Source organism: Marmota monax, unplaced genomic scaffold (genome assembly GCF_021218885.2).
Source record: "Marmota monax isolate L192 unplaced genomic scaffold, Marmota_monax_Labrador192_F-V1.1 WCK01_AAM20220418_F8-fsc00165, whole genome shotgun sequence".
Classification (NCBI taxonomy): Eukaryota; Metazoa; Chordata; class Mammalia; order Rodentia; family Sciuridae; genus Marmota; species Marmota monax.
In genome coordinates, this window is record NW_026693851.1 from 559,773 (window position 1) to 576,551 (window position 16,779).

The 16,779-nt window shown below is 35.6% G+C and overlaps 1 protein-coding gene across 5 annotated transcripts in view; it reads right to left on the reverse strand.

Annotated features, from left to right (window-relative positions):
• Positions 1–16,779, reverse strand: part of Cdk14 (cyclin dependent kinase 14) — a 599,374-nt gene that overhangs the window by 427,855 nt on the left and 154,740 nt on the right. For all 5 annotated transcript variants that reach the window (XM_058585022.1, XM_046462471.2, XM_058585024.1 and 2 more), the window contains one exon: positions 15,590–15,684. In XM_058585022.1, the coding sequence (XP_058441005.1) occupies positions 15,590–15,684 (95 nt within the window). The remainder of the gene's footprint in view (positions 1–15,589; positions 15,685–16,779) is intronic.

Here is a 16,779-nt window from a genome sequence, read left to right on the forward strand (position 1 = left end):
GGAATGGCTCCAACTTTAAAGTATATTAAGAAAGTGACAGATGAAAAACTGAGACACTCAAATTTTCAGTAGTCTGTTACTAATAAGGTGTGCAAACATAGTCCCATCTTTCAATCTGCCAACTCTGCCTCCTCCAACTTTCAAAGACAGTATCAACTTCCTTTCTTTATCAGCTACTTTTCTTTTTCATATACAGATGTATGTATGTAATGTGTATATATATAAAACAAAAAACTTTTGAAACTTAGAAAGGGAAACAAATGCACAGGCTATTAAGTATCTATCAACATTATCTCTATGCAGATATCCGGCCATAATGTCCTCAACAATAGCATTTGTGATTATTGGCATCATCTATGCAACCATATTTAGTGATAAAAAATAACTTTAAATACAGTGATTATATTCAGACCTTATGAATTAAACAGGCCCTTTTTAAAGCAAAGGATCAATGGTAAATTAGTTCAGTTCATATCAACTATGACAAAGATGTTTAACAATGTAAGGAAGTACTGTCTGAGGGCTTGCATGAAAAAAGTAATACAAACACATAAATGTTCATACTTAGAAAAATACACAAGGAAGTAACTAAAAACAAGAACAAAGACCATGAACATTTGGCAAGTTTCAAGCGACACAAAAGACATAATCATTTTCTCCTCATAGCTCATTTCTTATGAACACTTAACTATATTCATAGCAAGTCCCAGAGACATAAGTCAGGTGGGGCTTAAGAAGGTTGAATTTCTGATTTACCCAAAAACCTATGTGAATGAATTTTGCCTTTTAAGGGTCCAGTTCTCACTATAATATTATTCCTCTGTTATTTGTGATGATAAAAGGGTTGCAATGGTACTCATGGGCCAGAGATTGTTTGCCATATACTCCTATAGCAATAAATGAAAAGGTAGTAAGATAAATGGGAGCTTATAAAACCTTAGGCTAAGTCCCAAATGAGAAGGTAGCAACGGAATGAAAATTATCTCCAAAATAAACGTATCCAACAGAAGGGAAAGGGGAGTATGATGTTCTGTTTCATGCAGTTACCTACTTTTGCACATGGAAATCCACAAATCACTTGAGTGAAATAAAGAGGAAAATTCTCCATGATGTCACTGTGGAGTAGCCTGGGACAGTGGAAATATGAATGGTAAGTGACTAAAAAGAAATTACAACACTAGTTATGCAAGAAATTGGCTGTGTACCTCTAGAGTTAATAATTAACAAGGGAGGGTTGAGGGAAGTAGAGATTTTAAATCCCCCTGCACAACCAAAAACTGATACAAATTAAAACTCAGATCTAGAATTAGGATGATTATGTCTAAATTCTGGTTCTGCCCTTTAGCTATATAATTGTGGGAAATTTATTCAACCTTTATAGGTCTCAGTTTCTTTTTCTATACATGGGGAAATTATTTTATTCCAAATCTCTTCTAGAGTTATGTATGATAAAAAGAAAACTTACTAGCTGACTTTCACTGAACATACACTTCATGTAGACAATGTTCCAAATACTCTGAATGTATTCACTCACATATATTGTTCACAGCTGTGTGAAACCAATTCTCTTTTTAACCCAATTTTTATGGATGAGAAAAACAAACTCAACCGAGTATTCAACAAATATTTATTTCATGACTCCAGATTACAAAGAGAATGGTAATGTCAAGAGAGAAGATTCACAACAATAGACATTGTTATTTTAAAAAATCACAACTAGCATCAATGAAGAAATAGGAAGCAAGAAGAAAAACCAATGCACTACCCAGGATTTTCCCTGATGTGTCTGAATTCATAGAGCCCATGAATAAATCCTAAATGAGATGATGTTGACAATAAAGGAAATGATTTCAGGTCTATAAATAATCAGAACAAGAAAAGGGAAGACCATACATCTGGCACATAAAGAATAAAGTTCAAATGTTGGAGAAAACAAAGCTCCTCAAATTTTTCCATCAAGAGAACCTTCAAGTGTTTCCTTAATCATTTTCTCTCTCCCTTCTACTGACTTCTTCATTCCAGTCCCTATACACACTCAACTCTTTTCCATGTGATTTAAAACTAAAGCAACATGAAACACTTTTCCCTTTCTTCTTCTGCTCCTTTCTTCCCTGCCTCACTCAAGAGTAGCTTGAGTTTCATCCTCCATTTTTGTACCTCCCTTTTTCTCTTTAACCCAAAGCAAATAGGTCTACAACCGCATTAGTCTCCTAAGCATACTTAAGAAAAACATTCCTTATTGCAAAATGGATTCTTTTCAGGACACATCTGATTTGACTTTCTGAAGAGCTGACATCACCATTCACACTCTCCTGAAACTCCCTTTCTTCCTCCTTTTCTTCCCTGCTCCCTCATTTCTTTCCTTCCTTGCTTGTTGGTTTTCTTAGTGCCTAGGTAGTCCACCTCCTTCCTGTCCTTTGCTTTTTCCTTTGTCCAGGTGAAAATGTTGATTTTCTGTTATTTCATCCTTTCTATTCCATTCAGAGATGAGACATATTCTATTTTAATTTAATAATCAACTATGCTTTACTTTGGGCAAAGTTGCAGGTGCCCACAACCCTTTAGAGCTTAGCATTTAAACTTTCCAAGAGCAAAAAATATGAGTGTCTACTTAGTCAATCTCTTTCTCATTAGGAATTCTGCTTCCTTTGGAATCCCAATAGGCCTCCATTGTAACACTTATTTGGCTTCTCGATATCTCAATCTCCATCTTCTTTCTCCTAGGAGGTTTTATCAGACACACAATAAAAGCCTTTAGTTCCTCTTCTGCTTCCTCAGAGCCTGGTTTTTCTTTTCTTTTTTTGTCTGTCAATACTTGTGCTGACTGCTAAGCAGCTTCAATTCACGCTTCAGTCTCACCTACCAGGCCAATTAGGAACAACTCTTATTCTCCACTGGATTACAATGGGGCTTTCAACTAATAACCAAAGTGACTAATCTTTACAATTCTCCCCATCTCAGACAATACTCACAGATTTGTAGGACCATTGATTTAAATCCCGGAAAACAGAGATAGTATCCCCCAAAACAGAGATAGTTAAAAAAAACAGCAATCCCAAAGAAATATTCTGAACTAGAGACCCAATTATCTTTTAAATTTTCAAGGAATTTGTTATGCAGGGAAATGTATGTCTGTTTCCTTGGAACTCCAGAAGGAAGGGAGAACATGTTTGCTCAGGAATCAATTGTTAGCATGAATGATGTCTTATGCTTGAGATCTTTAAATAATTTCCTTTTTGTCTAAGACGTTTTAAGCTCAGATATTTTGCTGGATCAAAGCCAATCAGTTCATATGATCTTTTCCATTTTCACATTCTGCTGACAAGGTTAGATATCACTCTGCAGTGATTCATGATGAAGCCACAAACAAGACCCTAAAGTTGAACTTCTCTGGCAACCAGAGCATACATCACTCCTTTGTCCGAAGCCCTCCCTTTTGATCCTGGCCTACCTGGAACTTATATCCTCCTCTACATATACAGTGTTGATAATACAATCTTGCACTGACACTGACTTGCTCTTTGTAATCTGTAGTCTTATACTTATCACACGTGTGCTGTCTCTCCAGCATTACTCCTAACAGTATAGTAGACACTGTTTGTATGAGTCATTGCTAAACAGAATGTAAGTAAGCATTTCTCTAAAACTCACTGATGCTTCATCCTATCAGCTTGGACCTCTAATAGCACCCAATTTCACCCAAGCCCCAGTTTCTTTATTAATTCTTGTTTTAATTTTTCCACATTTCAAATCTCTTCAATTACTCTGACTCTATCATTTATATCATGAGTAGTAAGGGATATGAATAGGTTGGCTGAATTTTAAACTTATCAGTTGCTATTTCACAAAAATCATGAAGTCTAATTCTCCAGATCTTCCTGTGTCTGTGCTGCACACCAAGCTCATTAACTTCTTGATTGATTTAAAATTAATTGACAAATCTGTGTTAGAGAGATATTCCATAATAATCAAAAACTATTCACAAATGCTCCACAGGTTCACTGAAATTAATGCCTCTAAAGACTCAATTTGATCCCAGAATAAAATGCTTTAATCTAATTTTATTTTTTGGCAAAATATTTTATAAAGATTTCAAATGCATAAAGCAACATATAAATAAAATTATCATATAATTCATCCTCCAAATGGGGGCAATATTTACAGTAAAAAGAAGCACTATTAATAATCAAACAAAGACAACAGGCATAAACCTGGACTATCCCAGGCAAACCAGAAAACAAGATCCCCTTCTACACAAAGCAACTCAAACCAAACCGAATCTTGTCTTCCTCATGATTGTATCTAAAAACCTAATTTAGTTAATCCCAAAAGGATAAGTGCTCAGAAAATATAACTGAAAGAACTCTGTGCAATGGTGAGCCCAAAAATTAAACTCCAAGTATAATAGAATCCAACTATGTGAGATTTTAAAACATGGCCCAAATTATCTTAAATTTCTCATTGAGTGGCAGAGTCACTTGAATCTGGTCTATTCCAACACTTGACCAACAGAATAGGTGAAAATGGAACTGTACCAGTCCTAGGTCAAGTCCTTAAAATATTGGCTGCTTCTGCTTTCTATATCTAGGTAGTACTGTTTAGATCATCAAATCCTCACTAATTTTTTCTGCCTACTTTATCTATCAATTACTGACAGAGTAGTTCAATCTCTAATTACAATGGAGGATTTGTCCATTTTCTTTTAGTTCTATTAATTTTTGCCTCTTGTATTTTGATATTAATCTTCGATGTGTACATATCAAGGGATTATTACGTGTCTTTTTGGAGAAGAACTGACCCTGTTAATATTATGTAATTAATTCCCTTTTCATCCCTGATAGTTTTCTGAATCATCCATAGAAGGGCCTACTTTCTCTGAAGCTAAACATGGTTCTTCCACCTTTCTTCTATTTTGCTAGCATGGTATACCTTTCTCTATTCCTTTACCTATAACCTGAGTTTTATATTTAAGAGATTTCTTATAGACAAATACAGTTGGTTCTTTTTTTTAATCCACTTTGAGTCTTTTAATTGGCACATTTAGACTGATTAAATTTTAAGTTTCTTATATTTATATTAGTATATGACATGTATGCAATATTTTCTATTCATTATATTTGTCCTTCCCTTCTGATTTTATTTTCTGATTTCAAATAAGCATTATGAAGATTGCATTTTATATCCTTAGTGAATCAATTATCCTTTTAAAAAATTTTATAACATTCATTTTTGACTAACTTAACTCCACTTTCCAAATAACTATATCATATCATTGGTTGTATGGGTACCTTACAACACATTCCAATCTCTATCCCTTGTAAAACTGTTGTTGTCATTTCACTTTTCCACATGTTATAATCATCCAATGCAATTACTATTATTGCTTTATATAAACAATTTAGTCAATTAATAAGAAAAATAAAATACTTCATTTTATCTTCATTCATTCCTCTCTGATCCCCTTCCTTTCTTCTACATAGATCCAAGTTTCTAACCAATATAATCTTCCTGCTGTGTGAAGAACTTACATTAACATTTCCTTTAGGACAAGTCTACCAGTAACAGTCCCTCAATTTCTCTGAGGATCTTATTTCTTCTTCATTTTTAAAATACAACTTTATTGAATCTAGAGTCCTGGATTGGTGGGGTTTTCCTTTAAGAAAAAAAAATTATTTCATTCTACATTTTTTGTTTGCAGAATGTCTGATAAGAAGTCTTATATAATTCTTTTGTAGAATTTCCTCTACAGGAAAGGTGTTTTATTCCTGTAGCTTCATTCAATTTTTCTCTTTGTTTCTGCTTTTCTGCATTTTGAATATGATATTGCTAGGCAGAGGTTTATTTTAGTTTATTTGGGGGGTTTGGGGTTGTGTGTGTGTGTGTGTGTGTGTCCCTCACTTGAATGTTCTCTGAGCTTAATGTATCTGAGGATTATTATCTAGTATTAATTTTGGAAAGGTTTCTGACATGATTACTTCAAATACTTCTGGTCCCTTATTTTCCTGCTATTCCAACTATACATACATCACACTTTTTAACATTGCCCTACAATTCTCAGATGTCCCTTTCCTCCCTTACTTACTTACTTTCTTTGCATTTCAATTTGTCAAGTTTTTATTGACTTATCTTCAAGCTCACCAGTTTTTTTTCCCCCTAAACTGGGTTGAGTTTATTCTGGGTTACATAAAAGACATTTTTCATTTCTGTAACAGTATTTTTATTTCTAGCATTTTCCCCTCTGGATTCTTACTTAGAATTCCCATTTATCTGTTTATATTCCCCATCTGTCCTTGCATATTGACTTTTTTCCATTGAAGTCCTTAACATATTAAACATAGTTATTTTCAATTGCGTGCCTAATACTGCTAACATCTAAGCCATATTTGAGACAGATTTTGATGCTGTTTTACCTTTTCAGGTTGTACTTTTTCCTTGGCTTCTGAAATTTTCTGTTGAAAGCCAGACACCTAAGAACTTATATTAGTTTAGCTAAGAGATGGGCTATTTCTACTATTTGCCACAGCTACAAGTACCAGAGTCTTCATATTTACTCCAATATTCCTGTTCTTACCTTCTCTTGACTTTAGATTTCCTTCAGTACTCCTCCTCAGAGGGAGTGTGTCTCTTGAAGCTTTTTTTTTTTTAGCTCTAATTCACTGTCATTACACTAGAAGCCTGCTGGCATGGTGGCACAGTATAGGCAAGTGTGAGTATTCTCTACAACCTTCCATGCAAATCTATATTCTTGTACAGGTCTGCTTTCTATGGGTGTGGCCTTTGTGTTTCTCCAAATGTGTGGCATTTTTTCTCCTTCTATCCCCTACCTCCTTCCCTGGCTACAGTGTTCTCATCCTATATCCTTAACAGTGGCCACTACTGATTATGGTCCCCCCATGTAGTTGATGCAGGAAGGCTGAAAAGAGCTGGAATAGAGGAAATTCCCTTTCTTCAGTTGGGAGCAGGCTCTAACATAGACTTTTCTCGGGAAAATCGGCCATTGTGAAAAAGAATACTCTGGGAGCATTTTGTGATGCTTACTCTCACCCTCTACCTACCAGAGCTACAAGGGGATCTCTGTAGGATCTTCATTGTGAAAACCTACTAGTGTTCCTGGAGGTAAAGCCCGAGGAAGAGTACCGTCCTCCCTATGATTGACTCACAGTAGCTCTTAACTCTCATGCTTATACATACTCAGTCTCTGTTAATTCATAAAAATTGCCATACATGTGTCTCCACCAGTTTATGAACCTAGTGGTTTTGCTCCAGGTAAGCAGATCTTGGCTATGTCCTTCTAGATGTTTCTATCTCTAGAGATTAGGATAGTGAATTGCCCTGTGACCTCAATTCTCTTGACAGCTTTTTAAAAAGTCATTGATTTGTTCTTTGCATTTATTTTTCTTTGTAATTATGAGATTCACAACTTCTAAACTCGTATGTGTTGGAGCTTAAGCCACAAGTCTCACCTCCTATGTCTTAAGATGCTCACTCTGAGAAACCAGTCACCATACTATTAGGAAATCTAAGTCATGTGAAGAGGCAACACAGACTCAAGTCATGTGAGTGAACCATTTTAGCAGTGGTCCCTCAAATTCTAGTCAAGCTTCACAGAACAATACTATATGGAGCAGAAATACACTTTTTCTGTGTAGTCCTTTCCCAATTGCAGATTCATGAGCAAAGCAAATAATAGGTGTTTTAAGTCTCTCAGTTTTGAGGTGATTCACTTTGGACCCATATATAAATAGAATGTTCCTAGGATAATGCTCAAGATCTTGACAACTTCTCAAATTTCAATCCATGCCAATCTCCCCTGAAGCATCCCATGTCTCCAGTCACACAGCACTCTCTGAGTGTGCAGAACACACCAAGATCCTTCTCACTCCAGGGGACTGAACTGAAACACTCTTGTCCCTATTCTTTACCTAGTTGGTGACAAGTCCTTGATATCTAAGCATATATGACCTCTCCTCTGTCCATCCATCTAAAACATACCTATTGCCCCCCCACATACACACATGCATAAACACAACACATAGATTTCTTGTCCTTCACACTACTTGTAATTACAGATGTATCTATTGATTTGATTAATTTCTGCTTCCCACATTGGATGATAGCTCAATGAAAAGATGGACTGTCTCAGTTTTCTTCACTACTACTTAGCCATTACCTAACTAAGCACACAGAAGACAGAAGGGGCTTAGTAAATACCTCAGAAGGAATAAGCTCTTGTAAATAGACACTGCCTCCATGAATTCCTTATTTAGACTAGGTTCCTCAATTTTGGAAGTACTGACATTATGAGCCAACTAATTTTTTGTTGCATAAGACTGTCCTGTTAATTTGTAGGAATTCTCACATTTGTAGCATCTCTGGCCCCTACATGCCAGTAAAACCGCCATCACTTTCCAAGCTATGAAAACCAAAAATGTCTCCAGACCCTATCAAATGTATCCTGGTAAGAAAAATCTCTAGTTGAGAATTGCGGGTTTAGACTAGAAAGTTGTTGCTTCCTAACATTCTGGTTTAAACTAAAAGAATGGTAATAATAAAGAAGCTACTCTGGAATGTGAGCACACTTCAAACTAAAACCAGTCTCATCATCATCTCCTTCCCCTATTTCTCCTCAAAAATCACTTAAACCAAACTATGGGAGAAAAAATTCTAAGAGTCCTGACATTATGAGTTTAAATTATTTCAATAATTGAAAATCTCCACATAACTTTTTCCAAAAGACTGAAGACATTAACAGTTTAGATACTTGCTGAAGACAGCAAATATCACTGATTGTTGTTTTGAGGGTGTCCTAATCAAATGATCAACGGATGCTGATAAGAAAAATGGCTAACCAAGGCTAATACATTTAAACATTATCTAACAGGAAAGTTATTCCAGTTTAGTTTACTCTAATAATTAAAATCATGTTTTTTGCTTAAACAATAACCTCATTGTCACTTTTGAAAAAAATATTAGGCATTGTTTGTTTTATCTGCTTCAAGCTAAAGGAAACCAGCTGTACCAATGAACCAGACTCTGATGCCTGCATTCTTCCTCTGAAGGAGGAAGTCAGGGCTGAATATGCAATTTGATTAGACTTTAGGGCTTTAAAAAACAAAATTAGCAGATGTTGGTGGGTGGGCTATTACCCTCCTCAAACTAGGTAAAGATAAGGATCCCACTTTTTCAACTTCTACCTATACTCAAAGACACAGATCTGAAAATACGAAGCAACACATTTCATTTACTCCTTTAGCTACTTTTTAAAAATATCCAATTTCTCCTGTTAATACATTGTAATGCCATATTGTAAGAATTAAATTGTGAAACAACACTGACTGTAGTATACTGTAATGCCAACTTCATATCCTTTGACTAATAGTGTGGTTACAGGCTTGATCTTTGAAGTAAGCTGCAATAATAAGCTTAGGCCTATGAACTCACATCTAAAGGAAATCAGAGCAGACCTAATGAGAAACAGAGCGGGCCTTGGGAACACCTTCAGCAGAGCTTATAAAATGTGATCAGATTTCCCTCTCTCTGCACAAAGTTCCCATTTGCAGGCAATTGACCTCCTAGGACAGTGGAAGTCAGCATGATAGTCCAAGTTTAAACACTTAGGATCAAAACTTTAGTGAACCAGAAGTCCAGAGTTTTCCATCTGGGGGTTTCTGACTTTTAGAATCTTCAAACTCCTCCTGATAGTGTTTCAATGGAACTGATCTTCCAGACAAGCAGTTAGAGCCATATCTTTAATCTTGCATCTTCTGGAAAGGTGGTTAATTGCTGCTGCCTTTCTTCTTGCCGCTGCTTGTTTTAATTAATGCTGGGAGCCATTAGCCAAGTAGGTATGACAATTTCCTTGCCAGCATACCCCATGTTGCTGACATGTTGCAGTGACATTGAATGTAGGTGACCTTGCTCAAGGACCAAGGCAGATTAGGGTGTTCCCGGTTTTAAGATAATCGTGTTTAGGGCGTTCCCAGTTTAGGTTCCAGGTTTAAGGTTTAAGATTATTCCTGCTGGGAATAGGGCGTATCCTGCTGCTTGAGTTCCCCTTGAGTTCTCACGGGATTCAGACAGTATATTTTGGAGATAGAAGCCCAGTGGAGGGGGATTTGGGCAGAGAACTTGGATTTGGGAAGAGAACGTGGATTTCCCCAGAACGTGATTGTAGACGGCTGGTGTGAGTTCGGGAATAAAGAGTTGCTGTTTGAATCTACAAGCTGTGTGGTGGCTCGTGATTGTGTGCCCAGCCAGACTGCGGCATTTGTGCCCAGCCAGACTGCAGCAAATTAACAGTGTTTCTTCCCCCTATTTCTCCTGGGGCTTTGAAGAGCTCTTTGAAATGTATTTAGTATTTCAGTTTGGGTTTGGCTAGTCTCTCAATTTATGAGGTCATTTAATTCAAGTTCAATTATTCAGCACAAATTGGCAGAATGAAATGCTAAAAGAAGATTGGCACTTTCAATCACATAAATCTCATGTTACATAATGTGAGCAAATTCCTCCATTGTTCTTATTGACCTCTGAGATAACAATTCACTGCTGGCACAAGCCAGTGTAGGCAGGCTCACCACAGGAGGGTCCTCCAGGAGATGAGGCCTTGGCATCTTCACCTCAACTGAAACTGAAGATAAGTAGAGAAAATGACCAGCGATTAGGACCATCTGTAGGGATGACTTAGACTGAGTTAGGCCAATATTCCTTTTCTAGACACAGAACAAAGGGCAAGTTGTTCTTCCTCTAAATGGCACACAAAGCCTAAGAAATGAGAAGCAACTTTAATCTTGCATGCCCCTGATTCAGCTGGAGAGAGCAAAATCCACAGTTTTAACTTGCATCTGGGATTAGGGGGAACTCAGGAGTGATCCACCTGAGGATCCCAGTGCACCCAGGAAAATGTGGGTCTCCACATTTTGACTTTTAGAAGTTGAGGTAACAGGTGATCTTAGCCATTATTTAAAACAGCCAGGTATACGTAGATGCCCAAACATAAATAAAACACCTAACCTTCCAAACTACATTGCTTAAAGCCAATTCCACTTTAAAACTCAAATGCTTAATCAATATTTGCACAAAAACAATCAGTCTTCTTTAACTTTAAAACACTCTGGGATCAACAAATTTAGTCTAACAAACAAAAAGTAAAAATTTCGTTATATTTTCTGGGGAAATGTGGACATTCAAGTCACCAAAAGAAACCATAGTAAGGATCCAACAAGGACACACCATGATGAGGGAGACTTGATTTACAAGCAGAGGAGGTTGTGGCCTCTGAACTCAATCAGTCACCACTGGAGAGAACACACGTACCTTCTTCCTTTTGAAACCCCACACCATTTTACCTGAGCCTTTCTTATTACATTCTAGCTCATATAAAATATGCAAGATTCTAACTTAGGTAGAATTTTGTTATATGTACCATCTCTTCAAGATTAAGTTTACTGGTGGTAAAATGCACATCTGAGTTACCTCTTGTTACCTGGAGTTTAAAAGGGTATAATTAGAGAAAACATAATAAATGTTCATCATTCATTGAACAAGTTTCAAAAATATTGACAAATCTCAATGTATAGAAGTCCCTGACACCTAAAGGCAAAAAGATGATCCGAATTGCTGAATTAAAGATATTTTAGAATGCTGAGGCAAGAAGATCACAAATTCAAAGCCAGCCTCAGCAACTTGGTGAGACCCTGTCTCTAAGGAGGGGGGGAAATATATATATATATATATATACACACACACACACACACACACACACATATATTCACATATATATGAATATATGACTGAGGATGTGACATAGTCATTAAGTGCTCCTGGGTTCAATCCCCAGTACCAAAAAAGAAGATATTTTTAGAATGTCATATATTTTTGAAATGTTAAATGTACGATGCATGTTTTTCTTTAAACTCTATATTAAATGCCACAGGAATTTAGAAAAGAGAACATAATCATAAAATTAAACAAGGACAGAAATTGAATCCTATGCAACAATAAACTGCCTCCCTTCCCCCAAATACATTCACACACAAACTTACACAGGGAATGTAGAAAGGAGTTAACAAATATTGGTCAAAACAAAACAATTATCTGCTCAAATATGAAAAGGTGGAAGTTCGAAGCTTTTTAAAAAAATAAATAAAGAGCATTTGTGAGTACTGCTTGTGGATGTGGATATAGTCAGCCAAGCATTCTTTAGAAGCCAAGCTCATTACCACCAAGCAAGCTACCTGAATAGGAATCTCAGTCAAGTGTTCCCCAATGCATCTGATCCTTCAGGAGTTATGAGACACAGGAGAACTGACTAATAAAAACCCTTTCTATCCCTCAAGTTTCTAACAATGGCTAGTTACAACTATTCCAAAATCAAGACTTAGCACCAACCTCGTGTTGAGAGTAATATGCTTTGTTTACATTGCATAAAGAAGAAACATGAGCTAAAGGACAACTAATATATAGCACAGGTAGGAAAAGAAAAATGTCATAACTGCAATGCCAGGTTAGGAAGGTTTGAAAGTAATACCTGTGATGCATTGGACTGTGACCTCCAAAAAAAAAAGAAGAAGACAGGTTAAAACCCTACGTTCTACTGTCTCAGAATGTAACCTTATTTGAAAATAGGTCTTTATAGAGACATCAAGTTAAAATGAGGTCATGAGGAAGGACCCTAATCCAATATGACTGTGTCCTGATCAAAGGGGGAAATCTGGAGACACATACACACACACACACACACACACACACACACACGTGAAAATGAAGGCAGAGGTCAGGGTAATTCATGTCCTATTCAGGAATGCCAAAACTGCCAGCATACCACCAGACGCTAAGAGAGACGCATGGAACAGATTCTCCCCCAGAGCCACAGAAGGAATCAACTCTGCCCACACCTTGCACTTCTAGCTTCCATAACTGTGAGATAATAAATTACTCATATTTAAGCCACTCCATTTGTGGTTGTTAATAGCAAACGTAGCAAACTAATGCAATGAAGTTTATGGTTAAATCCAAATAGGATACCTATAAAAAATATGTGTGTATGTGTATAGGGGTGTGTGTGTGTGTGTGTGTGTATATATATATATATAAAACACTTTGTAATATGTGAATATATATGTGTATGTATATGTGTGTGCGTGTGCGTGCCTGTGTGTGTGTGTTTGTGTGTGTGTTTGTGTGTGTGCATCTGAAACTAAAAAACTCACAGGAATCTCTACAAATACCAGGCAGCTTTACCATAAGAAAATGAAAGCTGCTCTTAGGGAAGAGGCTAAAGATAGCATTTAAAGATGGAGGCAGGGATGCAGACATTTATGGGACAGTAGTACAACAAGGTCCCAACATTTAGCTAACTCTTTAAGTTATGCAGCACCTCAGAGACACATCAACTGGGCTCTCAATTCCTGCTACATGACACTTACACAGTTGGTATTCTTTTGACTTTGCTACCTTAAAGCAGTGAAACCCAGGCAGCCTGTCATCTCTCAAAACAGGTGAGCAGGCAATGGCTTTCATCTTCAACTGGAGGAAATTAAACACGACATGTGACCAGCAGGCTTTAAACTTAGAAAAATTCTGACAAGATAAATCTAGACCTGCTGGAGTAAAAACAATCAACGGTCCACAACCATCATGCTCAAAGGCTACAGGTACTTTTAAGTCTTTTTTTTTTATTCAGGCATAATAAATTTAAATTTTTCAATTGACTCTAAGATTCTGAGATAAATGTTCAAGATTGAATATTTATTCAATAACATTACTAACTTATATTTGCAGATCAGCAGAACACATTGTTTGTGAACAAGTAGTTTCAAGTACCTGGTTTGTTTCCTTATAATGAAATAGGGTGTTTGCTTCTATTTGAGTCACCATTAAAACAAGTCAGAGCATATGTGAGAAACTTCTGGAAAATTCAACATGGACCATATCTCTCCAAGTCCTTTACAATGTAAAAGCAGTAATAGTGTAATGAGTGCAAGGGATGACTTCAAGCCAGATAGGCACAATGTAAAGCAAGTGTTGCTATGAACCACTGTGTGAAAATGGGCACATGGCTAAACCTATTTGTGCACCACAATTCCTGACTGGTTAAGTACAGACAACAATAATAGGGCATATCATAGCATTATGAGGAGTAGATAAGGCAAAATGATATACTAATATTTATACAAAATTATTGAGAAATTAAGGAGAGCTAGTATCACGTTATTAACTTTGAATGTGCAAGAAATTTATGAAGTACTATCTCTGTTAAAATTACCTCAACCATTAAGACCATTATTTTGATGTTCATTAATTCTCAAGCAACTCAGTTAAGTCATTAATAATGCTCCGGGTTTGGTTTTATTTTCTGTTTCCCATCATATTAACTTTTCATTCAAATAAAAAACAACAGACCTTTTTAAAAACATTTTTATAGCTCACAAAACTAGTGTTGCTTCTTTTTAACCTGAATGCATTTTTGTATTCCTTTACCTTCAGATCTTCTTTTAGAAGGAATACTTCTTCATTTTCTTAACTTAGAAACCATGAACAAAAATATAAAATTATACTCCATAAAAGCCAGATTACATAAATTAGCACATAGCCAAAATTTGCAATTATGTTTTTGGAATGATCATTCAGAGAATTTTCTAATATCTTTTTTAAAATGTAATGTTAAATAGAAGGTCTTATTTCTGTTTTCTTTTTTCCTTTTTCATTACTGGGAATAGAACTCAGGCTTCTCACATGCTAGTGAAATACTCTACCACAGAGCTTGACCTGAGCCCTAGAAACTCTTATTTTTCTTATAAAGGTTTTAAAAAGAAATATAGGGATGATTTACAAAATTACTTTATAGCATCATCTGGTAAAGTTATTAAGGTAGAACAAGGTTTATTTCTCCTGAGGCTATTTAGAAAAAGGCATCAAATTTTCCACAAGCTACATGTCACTAAATACAGTAACTTTCTGCCCTCAGTCACTAAGGGAGAGGGAATTGTCCATCAGAAACATCTGGTACAGCTTTATAAGAATCCAATTCTGTGCCCTGACCCCAGGATACCAATGGGGAGAGAAAGGACACAGAGGAAAGAGTTGCTTCTCTATGGGGAAATATATTCAGCACAGTGCCAAAGCAGGCAGGTGCAAAGAAAGAAAAAGAAAAGTTTGCAGGGTGGTTTTTTGTTTTTGCTTTTTTGAATAGGAGACTTCTGAAAAATGGAGTAAAAGCTCAATTTAAAACAATGTCATGGATGATATTACATGTGGTTCTGTCAGATAATTATTTCTATTCTTAACATGAAACCTACATGAGAAATTAATCACATAATCCACCTGGAAATGAATTCTGATTAGAGGGTACCAACTCCACTGAGGGAAAAGAAAACAAAGTTGGAGGAGGGGTTGATACAGAAAGATCACCTGGGCAAGTCTGCAAACCTGTTTTCTAGCAGGGAAAGCAAATTCCACTGCCTTAAAAAATAATCCTGACTGGAGAAAATTTTATTGTATATTAAGCGGGAATTATTTAATGTACTGCTATTTAATATTAAGATAGCAGAATCATTTTACATATGAAATATTCAAAAACCATTGAACTTACTTGCTTTTCCCTTTGTATACTGTAGCATAAGATCCTTCTCCGAGTTTTTCCAGTTTTTCATATGAGTCAGCTTTTCCAAATTTGGGACTTGTTGGCTAAAAGTGAAGCAGAGGGTAAACAAAACAGATTTTATCAAATTAATTAAAAATAAGTATTCTGATTTCACTGAGAAGATACAGATTCTTTGTCACTTGTCAAATAACTTTTTTCTGATAAAAGAATATTTATTTCTTTGAAAACAACATAATAAACACACAGTATAAAACCAAAGTCCTGCCAATGAATGTGTGTAGAATTAAATTTACTTATAATCTAACAAAGGAATCACTGTAAATATTCTGATATCTCTTCTTGTGCTGATAAATGTCTTTTACAGAGATGGGATTAACATACTTACTCTTTTATACCTGCTTTTTTTTACTTAATATATTATAAACATTTTACATGTTGTTACATAATCTTCTAAATTAGGGGCTGACAAACTGTGAACCAGGGTCAAATCTAGCCCTCTACTTGTTTTTGTACATTCTGAGAGTTTAGAATAGTTTTTATCTTTTTTAATAGTGGAGATAGATAGATCAAAGGAGGAATAAAAATTTATGATATGTGAAAATTAAATAAAAATTCAAATTTTAGCATCCATAAAGCTTTATTAGAATGGTCATCATGCTCATCATTTACATATTATCTGTTACTTTCTAGCCACAACAGAGCTGTAGTTATAACAGAGATCATACAACTGAGGATGCTGAAATAAATATTTACTATCTGACTCTTGTAAATCATGACTGTATAATACTCAGTCTTACAAAGGTACTCTTTAATATCTTTTAGTAATAATACAAATAGATAATCAAAGATGTATCATTCAGATATTGCTAATATATAAAATGGAACTCCCTTTTGAACTAAACCTTACAGTTTAATTTCAACAAAATTCCTTCTCCTTTAGAAAGATTACCACCCATAAAAATTAAAAGACTGCCAGAAGAGTGATTTTTTTCATTCTGACTGTGCTAACACACCTATTTTAACCATTTACCTCTTATTTAGATAGGAAATTATATAATTTTAATGATATTATAAAAGGGTAATATCAAAATATATTAGAGAATTATATAAGAAATTAGAAGCATCTTACTAAATTCATTATCAGATCACAGTTATAAGTACATATATAATTCACAAAA